The following is a 10,000-nucleotide window of genomic DNA, read 5'->3' on the forward strand; positions in this document are numbered from 1 at the left end:
GACCCCGGCCTCAGCCCCCGCCCCGCCTCCCCCCCAGGAGGGAGGGCAGCCCCAGCAGTTCTCCATCAAGGAGTCCAGCTTCTCCGAGGGCAACGTCAAGCTGAAGATCGGACTCCACGCCAAGAGGACCAAAAAGCCGCCCAAAATCCTGGAGAATTACGTCTGCCGTCCCGCCTTCAAGGCCTCCGCCCCGGCCAGGCACCCCCGGGGAGGCAAGGGGGCCAGGGGGGGCCCCGCCAGACCGCCCGGGGAGGACGGGGGCAAGCCGCCCTCGAACCAGAGTCTGTCTCCTGCTCCGCCGGAGACACTGTCTCCCTGCCACACGGCCAGACGGGTGAGCCAGCATCAGTGTCTAAAGCTGTATGGTGCGGGTGAGGTCGGGGGGGGCGGGGGGGGGAGTGTTTTGGGGTCTCTGTGCTGCTGTAGGTCACAGTCTTTTGGGGTCTCCGTGCTGCTGTAGGTCACAGTGTTTTGGGGTCTCCGTGCTGCTGTAGGTCACAGTGTTTGGGGGTCTCTGTGCTGCTGTAGGTCACAGTGTTTGGGGGTCTCTGTGCTGCTGTAGGTCACAGTGTTTGGGGGTCTCTGTGCTGCTGTAGGTCACAGTGTTTGGGGGTCTCTGTGCTGCTGTAGGTCACAGTGTTTTGGGGTCTCTGTGCTGCTGTAGGTCACAGTGTTTGGGGGTCTCTGTGCTGCTGTAGGTCACAGTGTTTTGGGGTCTCTGTGCTGCTGTAGGTCACAGTGTTTTGGGGTCTCTACTGTAAGTCAGTGTTGATCTCATCTCTCTCCCATCCCTCTCTCTCACACACAGACAAAACGCTCAGTGAAATGCTGAGTGTGGATTTTCTCACCAGGTTGCTTTGCCCTTGTGAATTGTGAAGAGCAATGATAGTGATGCCCAGGGCCTGTGCAGCGTTTGCATCGCCCTGCCTGTGTACATCGCCCTGCCTGTGTGCAGCGTTTGCATCGCCCTGCCTGTGTGCAGTGTTTGCATCGCCCTGCCTGTGTGCAGCGTTTGCATCGCCCTGCCTGTGTGCAGCGTTTGCATCGCCCTGCCTGTGTGCAGTGTTTGCATCGCCCTGCCTGTGTGCATCGCCCTGCCTGTGTGCATCGCCCTGCCTGTGTGCAGCATGTGCATCGCCCTGCCTGTGTGCAGCGTTTGCATCGCCCTGCCTGTGTGCAGCGTTTGCATCGCCCTGCCTGTGTGCAGCATTTGCATCGCCCTGCTTGTGTGCAGTGTGTGCATCGCCCTGCCTGTGTGCAGTGCGTGCATCGCCCTGCCTGTGTGCAGTGTGTGCATCGCCCTGCCTGTGTGCAGTGTTTGCATCGCCCTACCTGTGTGCATCGCCCTGCCTGTGTGCAGTGTTTACATCGCCCTGCCTGTGTGCAGTGTTTGCATCGCCCTGCCTGTGTGCATCGCCCTGCCTGTGTGCAGTGTTTGCATCGCCCTGCCTGTGTGCAGTGTTTGCATCGCCCTGCCTGTGTGCAGTGTTTGCATCGCCCTGCCTGTGTGCATCGCCCTGCCTGTGTGCAGCGTGTGCATCGCCCTGCCTGTGTGCAGCGTTTGCATCGCCCTGCCTGTGTGCAGCGTTTGCATCGCCCTGCCTGTGTGCAGCGTTTGCATCGCCCTGCCTGTGTGCAGTGTTTGCATCGCCCTGCCTGTGTGCAGTGTTTGCATCGCCCTGCCTGTGTGCAGCATTTGCATCGCCCTGCCTGTGTGCATCGCCCTGCCTGTATGCAGTGTTTGCATCGCCCTGCCTGTGTGCATCGCCCTGCCTGTGTGCAGTGTTTGTCAGACAGCACAGCTCACTGCAGCTCAGCGAGTGGCTCTTGAATGAAGTGTTTTTATAGCTGCGATGGATTCAGACTCTCCTTGTCTTCTTTTCATATTTATCAGGGTTTGGACTGAAGTGCAATGAAGAAATGACCCCTCTGTGCAGATACACACAGATATACACACACACAAATACACACACACACAAATACACACAGATACACACACAGGTATACACACACAGGTATACACACACACAAATACACACAGATATACACACGCACAAATACACACACAAATACACACAGATATACACACAGATATTATTATTATTATTATTATTATTATTATTATTATTATTATTATTATTATTTATTTCTTAGCAGACACCCTTATCCAAGGCGATTTACAGAGACTAGTGTGTGTGAACTATGCATCAGCTGCAGAGTCACTTACAACTACATCTCACCCGAAAGACGGAGCACAAGGAGGTTAAGTGACTTGCTCAGGGTCACACAGTGAGTCAGTGGCTGAGGTGGGATTTGAACCCGGGGACCTCCTGGTTACAAGCCCTTTTCTTTAACCACTGGACCACACAGCTTCCTGCTTCATACACACAGATATATACACACACACAAATACACACAGATATACACACACAGATACACACACACACAGTACCCACACAAACAGAAATGCACAGTGATACACACACAAACACACACAGATACACATAGGGATACACAGATACAGACACACACACACACACACACACGCACGCACACTCTCTCTCTCACACTCAGTGACTCACACTGACTCACTCGTTCTCCCCTCTGGTATTCCCAGCAGTAACTGAGCTCAGATTTTCAGAAGCGGCTTCTTTCTGTCCCCCTGTCGTGCACAGAGACCCGCCCTTTCCTGCCCGCGGTCATTTCAAGAAACACAGAAACAGAATGAAATCGATGACCTCGTCGTACTGTGCAACTTAAACATGAGAGTCAGCTATATATTATAAAGACATTTCAGAGGGCTGGATCGCATCACTATCAGGGTCTAGTGCTGTATATTATAAAGACATTTCAGAGGGCTGGATCGCATCAATATCAGGGTCTAGTGCTGTATATTATAAAGACATTTCAGAGGGCTGGATCGCATCAATATCAGGGTCTAGTGCTGTATATTATAAAGACATTTCAGAGGGCTGGAATCGCATCAATATCAGGGTCTAGTGCTGTATATTATAAAGACATTTCAGAGGGCTGGATCTCATCACTATCAGGGTCTAGTGCTGTATATTATAAAGACATTTCAGAGGGCTGGATCGCATCACTATCAGGGTCTAGTGCTGTATATTATAAAGACATTTCAGAGGGCTGGATCTCATCAATATCAGGGTCTAGTGCTGTATATTATAAAGACATTTCAGAGGGCTGGATCTCATCACTATCAGGGTCTAGTGCTGTATATTATAAAGACATTTCAGAGGGCTGGATCGCATCACTATCAGGGTCTAGTGCTGTATATTATAAAGACATTTCAGAGGGCTGGATCGCATCGATATCAGGGTCTGCTGTAAGACATTCCCACCTCTGTCTCCCACATTACATCAGCACCGGGCAATGAGCCAACAGAGACAGATGGGAGGAGAGAGAGAGACTCCCTCGGCTCGGATCGCTGGAGCTACACTCCCTCCTCCCAGTCCCTCAGCTCTAACCACTAGACCACACAAGACTCCCACTGCACAGCGGTTTGATCCAGTCCTGGTTTGACAATGAGTTTGATAATAAGACAGGTTTTCTTTCTCTCATCTCAGGGACCCCCGAAACTCGCCAGGAAAGCCGAGACCAAGACGGACACCCCCTCTTCGGGGGACCCTGCAAACCATCTCCCATCAGAAGGGGAGGGCAAGGGGGTGGCATCGAAATGCCCTCCAGCTACCCCTCTCCCCTCGGAGCCCCGCGACTGCACCCCCAAACCAGCCTGCCCGCACCCGGGGCGACCCTTACAGGAGGGTCCCAAGGACCGGGCTCCACTCCTGAACGGGGCCCCCACCGTCACTGAGAAGCTGGCCCAGCTGATTGCCACCTGCCCCCCCTCCAAGTCTTCCAAAGGAAAACCACGCAAACCAGGAGCCCAGCCCTTAAATACAGGGGGAGCCGCAGTCCCAGCCGCGGCCACAGGGGGCGCCAGAGAGGCCAGCCTGCCCAGGACTGAGCTCTCCAACCCAGCCAGGGAAGGGAGGGGGGAGGCCATCTCCCCGAGAGCGGTGCCGGGGAGACCCGGGTTCAAGCCCAGCGTGCTGGAGAAGTTCTCTCCCTCCCCCTGCTCTCCCACCTCCTCTCCCTCCATCTCCTCTTCCTCGAGGAAGGACCCGGCCGCGTGCGACTCCCAATCGGCTCCCCCGGGAAACAAGAAAGGAAACCCGGGGGGGCAAAGCAAGCGGCCGGACCTCTCGGGAAGGGAGAGCGGGCCGGACTGTCGGATCGGCGCAGGCAGCAAACAGAACCCGGTTTCGAATTTCACTCCGGGTTCGAACTCAAACCCAAACTCTAAATCTTCATCTTCTCGTTCTGAGCAGCGGGTGTCAGTCCCGGACGAGGGTTCGACGAGGAGGCCCCCTAGTGGAAGGGACAGGCCAGCCTCGCCCCCAGCCTCCGTGACCCCTGCCTCTGTCAGGGCATCTGCCCCCATCCCCCCTTCGCTGGCCCTCGATGCCCCCCCAGACAGGGAACAGAGGGGCAGGCTTCTCCCCTGCAGAGGCAGCGCCCCCCCCTTTGGCTTCTCCCTGACTGGAGCAGCTCTGGAGAAAGATGCCAGCTGCCTCAGAGCGCCCCCTGTGGACTCTATCAGGCACGGTGGTGGGGCGGCTAATAAAAACAGGAGCCCCAACCGCTGTGTCTCCTCGGGAAAGGGGTCTTTGGAAACCGCAGCACCTTGGAGGATCTTACAACAAGCCCCCCCCCAGCCCCCCAGAACAGGGACCCCCCCCGTGAAACCAGCTTCACAAACCGCGTGCGCCGCGCCGGAGACAGACAGCTACGCGCCGCGGCCTTCTCCCGCCAGCCCGGGCCAGGAAAGCAGGCCACTGAAAAAGAGAAAAGGACGGCGCCCCCGCTGGACCAAGGCGGTAGCGCGGGCCGGGCTGCACCACCAGGAAACGGAAGCGGGTCCGAGACCGGATCAGGAAAGGACTCCGACGGGATCCGACCAACCGCGGCCAACCAAACCTGACAAGAAGCTGCCGTACCCCCTCCCTCCCCCTGCTCCCCCCCCAGCCAAACCCCCCAAACCAGCGGGCCGCCCCCCGGGCCCCGCAGCCGCTGCCCCAGTGACGCCACCCCCCGTTTACAAGCCGAGGAGGGGTCGCCCCAAGTCCAAGATGCCCCGTCTGGAGGGCCCCTCGAGAGGGCCTCTCAAGATCCCGTCCTCCAAACTGTTCTCCTTAAAATCCTCCAGCGAGGTGCATAGGGACCCCCCCGTTCTGCAGCCAGAGGTCGACTTGCACCCCGCGATCCACAGGCACAGCAATACCGCTCACAGCCTCTATCGCAATAATAATAATAGTAATAATAATAATAACAATAATAACAATAACATCCCTCCTCAAATCCTCGTCCCGCTCCCCAGAAAAAGAGGGCGCCCCAAAAGGCAGCAGGGTCCCCCAACTCTTCCGGAAGAAAGCCAGCCCCCGACTCTCGCCCCTGCCCTGGAAGGTCCGGGGAGGGTAGGGGGAGGGGTAGAAGACGGACCCCCCTTCCGCCAGAAAGGGACCGGGCAGCTCCTGATGAGATCCATCATCTGCAAAATCAACAGGATGAAGACGCTGAAGAGAAAGAGGCTTCTGAGCCAGATACTGTACCCTGCCCCGACCCCTGCCCCAGCCCAGGAGGGAGGGGCAGTGAGAGGGAGGGGCAGGGATAGAGGCCGAGGGAGAGGGAGGGGTAGAGGGAGAGGGAGGGGGGGCTGCGGAGTAGGGAGACCTCAATTCCAGGCTCCCCAATCCAGACTCAGCTCTGCGGTCTCCTCCCTGGCTGCGACTTTCGGGGCCCGACTGGGCCAGCAGATCAACGTCAGCAAGAGAGGGACCATCTACATGGGCAAGCGTCGCGGGCGCAAGCCCAGGGCACAGGTCCCGGAGGGGCAGAAACCTGCGTCCCTATCCCAGCCCCAATTCCAGCCTCCCTCGTCCACCCCCTCGGAAGCGCTGCAGTCCTCGGCTTGCTCCCAATCCTCCTCCTCCTCCTCCTCCTCCTCTTCCTCCTCCTTCTCTGGAACCAGCGGAGGCCAGAGCCCGGTCAGCAGCGATACCGGTTTCGTCGAACCCGGTCCGGCTCCCCTCCTGATGCATCACCATCAAACCAGCCAGCAGCACCGCCAGCAGCAGCAGCCACCGCTGGGGGCCACAGCAGCTGCCCAGATGCTGGCCTTAAAGAAGTCTTGCAGCAAAGGCCACCACCATTTCTGCCATGACGGCCACCGGTACTTCCACGCCGCACCCCGCGGGCCGCCCCGCAAGCAGCCCAGCTCCCCGCCCCACCACCCTGCCGAGCTGAAAGAGGCGACGGCTTCCCCTGTGAGCGAGTCCCATTCCGAGGAGACGGCGCCCAGCGACAGCGGCATCGGCACGGATAACAACAGCACCTCGGACCGGGGGGAGAAAGGGGCAGGTGGGGCGGGGGGAGGAGGGGGGCTGACTGCGGGGCTGGGACTCGGTTTGGGAGGAGTGGGGGGAGGGATAGGGTTGAATTCGGACCCCAGAAGGAGACGGCATTCCCTGCTCCTGACCGACCGTCCTTCCCCGACCCCTTCCCCGGAGGATCGCTGCTGCTCCTCCCCCCCCCCAGACGGGTCCCCCCCCCTCCGCCGCCGCCGCCGCCCCCCCTGTGGGTCACAAAGAGAAGCACAAGCACAAGTGCAGGAGGCGTGGCCACGACCGCGGGACCTACGACAAGCTGAAGAGACAGAAGAGGAAACGCAAGAAGAAATACCTGCAGCTGCGGTCCCAGCAGGACCCGGACTTCCTCGCCGAGCTGGAGCTGATTATATCCCGGCTGGCCGAGGTCAGGATCGCTCACCGGGCGGGGGGGTTAGGGAGCGGAGGGGGGGGAGGAGCAGGAGGAGGAGGAGGAGGAGGGGGGGGTTTGTCAGCCGCGTCCGCAGCCCCAGCAGCTCCAGCCCACCCCCACCCTCCCCACTACCTCCACAGAGATTTGCTCCCCACCATTTTCCGAATCAACTTCAGCGGGTTCTACTCCCCGCACCCCGCGTACCCCTGCGACTCCCTCCACTACGTCCGCAAGCCGGACCTCAAAAAAAAACGGGGGCGCCCCCCCAAGATGCGGGAGGCCATGGCTGAGGTGCCCTTCGTTCACGGGCTGGGGTTCCCTCTCTCCGGAGGCGGCTTCTACCACCCCTCGTACGGAGTGCCTTACTCCCCAGCCCCGCTGACCGCCGGACCCCTGGGGCTGGGCTACTACAGGGGGTACCCCCCGCCGACCGCCCTGTACCCCCACACCCCCCCTCCCCCCCAGCACTCCCCCTCCTTCCCCTCCCCTCTCCCGCCTCCCCCTTCCTACATGCACCACCTGCTGCTCAACCCCGCCAAGTATCACAAGAAGAAGCACAAGCAGCTGCGGCAGGACGCCTATCTGGGGCGCTCCCCTCTGCTCTCCGTGTCCGCGTACCCCGGCCTGGCCCCCGAGCCCTCTTACTGCTGGCTTCACGAGCACCGGCACAAGCACCGGCACAAGCACCGCGAGCACCGGGCCGGCGGCTGCGTCGACCCGGGACAGGACTGCGCCAGCGCGGGCAGGACGGCCGCCATGCTGGAGTCTCTGCGCCGCTACCGCTACGGGAAGGAGCCCCCTCCCGCCCCTCCCCCTGCTCCTCCTCCTCCTCCTCCTCACCACCCTCCCTCCTCCTCCTCCACCTGCCCCTCCCCTTCCTCCCCCTCCTCCTCCCCTCCGTCCGCGGGGGCCGGCGAGCACTACAGACGCAAAGACCAGGCGACCCACCGCTGCCACCCCTCCTCCTCCGGGACCTTCCCCAGCCCCCACCCCCCCCACTCTAACGCTTGGTCTCGGAGGACGCCCTGCGACAGCAGCCCGCCCCCCCCCACGCTGGGTCTGGGACTCGACTACGCCCCCCTTTCCTCGGACGGAGGGAGTCTCTGTTTCGCCCGCGACGGCTCGGGGGGTGAAGAGGAGGGCGGCGGCCAGCAGAGGGCGCCGGGCTCCTCCCTGATGCTGCTGCATCACCACCCCCTGCCCCCCCTCCACACGAACCTCTTCGCCAGCGCCCTGGGGAGGTGTAAACAGGGTGTAAACACGCCCCCGGCCCCGCCCAGGAGGCGCGGCCCGCCAAGCTCCTCCCCCTCTTCAGAGAGCCGCTACGCCGGATTGGACAGGCCGCTGAGGAAGGACCGTCCATCGTCCGCGGAGAGGCGGGAACTCGCAGGTAGGTGTCTTATCCCTGGTGTGGGTAGCTGCGTGTCCACGTTTGCTGAGCCACGTCTTAGCGTTCCCGTCTGGTGAACAGGAGACCCGTTGTTTTTTTCGGAGCGCTGGTTTGGCGGTTCGGGTGTAAAAATAAAAATCTTCAGTTTTTTTTTTCGTCGTCTGTTATGTAACGGAACAGGAAACCCATCTCAATTGCAGTAAACTTAAATAAATAAAGAATAAAAAGGCAAGTACTCTGAGTGCCAGTGTTTTAATGGTTTCATTGTGTGTGTGTCCTTACCCCAGTGCTGCTGTCTGACTGGGAGGGAGGGGCTGAGTAAGCACAGACTCTCTCTCTCTCATTGACTCACTCTCTCACTTCCAGTAAAAGCCACGTGTTTGGTACCCTGGAGAGAGATCCAAAGCCACGTGTGCATTCATAAAAAGTACAGAAATAAAGAACAAATACAAATAATAATAAAACATTTAAAAAAAAAAGCTGACAGGAAGTGAATCTACGCTGCTGTTGTTTCTGGACGGGGATCAGAAGAGAGAATGTGGGGTTTTGGCAGCGAGAATTACTGAACACTAACTGGAAACATGTGGCCTCCCTGCCTGCCTCCCTCCCTCCCCTCTCTCGCTCTCTCCCTCCCTCCCCTCTCTCGCTCTCTCCCTCCCTCCCTCTCTCTCCCTCCCTCCCCTCTCTCTCCCTCTCCCTTTCTCTCCTTCCCTCCCCTCTCTCGCTCTCTCCCTCCCTCCCCTCTCTCCCTCTCCCTCTCCCTCCCGTCTCTCTTTCCCTCCCTCCCCCCTCCCTCCCTCTCTTTTCCTCTACCTTCCTTTCCCCTCTCTCTCCTCCCTCTCTCCCTCTCTCTCTCTCTCTGCCTCACAACCGTTAAAATTATGCAGGAACCTGAGTGAAGCAGACCAGCGTTTGGGCTCTAATGCCTTCTTAAGTCAGCTTGCTTCAGTGTTTTGTAGGTTGTTTTGAAATTCTGATGAAGCGGTTTTTTATTTTAGTTTTTTTTAATGTTTTCATTTGCAACTTGTAACAAGAAATCTTTTATTTATTTATTTATTTAGTTAATAATTAAAAAAAACAAACAAAAAAAAAACATGTGTTTTGTTTTTTGTACTGCAGGTGGCGGTGTGGCGACTCGCGTCTCCCGCTGTGGCTCTGGCGCCCCCGAGTGTCCGGAGGTGGTACTGCAGCATCACTCCGGCGCCTCCTCTGCCATCGACAGAACCATCGAGCAGGTTGTCACCGGCACCCACAGCCCCTGCCGGCCCCCCAGGCAGGGGAGCCCCCCCCGACCGGGACCCGGGTTCAGCAGCCAGGTCCTGACCACCAAGCGCAGCCTGGATCACGTCAACAAGATCCTGAAAGCGAAAAAACTGCAGAGGCAAGCCAGGACTGGAGGCAACACTATTGCAGTGAAGAGAAGACCGGGACGCCCCCGAAAGCACCCCCTCGCGCCCCCTCCGGAGCCCCCGGCCCCCTCCCCCAGGCAGCACCTGCACAGGGGGGCCGCTGCGGGCCTCCCCCACCCCCCCGCGCCGCCCTCCTCCCTCCACAGGGGGGCGGTGCAGAGCGAGGACACCGTCTCCGATGTGATAGAGGCCGTGGTTCAGGGTCAGCATAGGAAAGGGGTGAAGAGGAAACAGGAGGAGGAGGAGGAGGGGGAGGAGGGGGGGAGGAAGAGGCAGGGCGGCCCGAGCGAGGAGCCGGGCTTCAGCAGGTAAAGAGATCGCTAGCCTAAACGCAGTCTCATTTCCTGCAGCATCTCCAGTTCAG

General features: G+C 59.1%; 1 protein-coding gene across 1 annotated transcript in view; it reads left to right on the forward strand.

Annotated features, from left to right (window-relative positions):
- LOC117395225 (histone-lysine N-methyltransferase ASH1L) overlaps positions 1–10,000 on the forward strand; it is a 22,856-nt gene that overhangs the window by 4,222 nt on the left and 8,634 nt on the right. The window contains 4 exon segments of the mRNA XM_059020435.1: positions 1–334; positions 3,585–6,583; positions 6,585–8,227; positions 9,347–9,944. The exon segment at positions 1–334 is cut by the window's left edge and continues 460 nt beyond it. Of these exon segments, the coding sequence (XP_058876418.1) occupies positions 1–334; positions 3,585–6,583; positions 6,585–8,227; positions 9,347–9,944 (5,574 nt within the window).

The sequence above is a fragment of the Acipenser ruthenus genome, unplaced genomic scaffold, assembly GCF_902713425.1.
Source record: "Acipenser ruthenus unplaced genomic scaffold, fAciRut3.2 maternal haplotype, whole genome shotgun sequence".
Classification (NCBI taxonomy): domain Eukaryota; kingdom Metazoa; phylum Chordata; class Actinopteri; order Acipenseriformes; family Acipenseridae; genus Acipenser; species Acipenser ruthenus.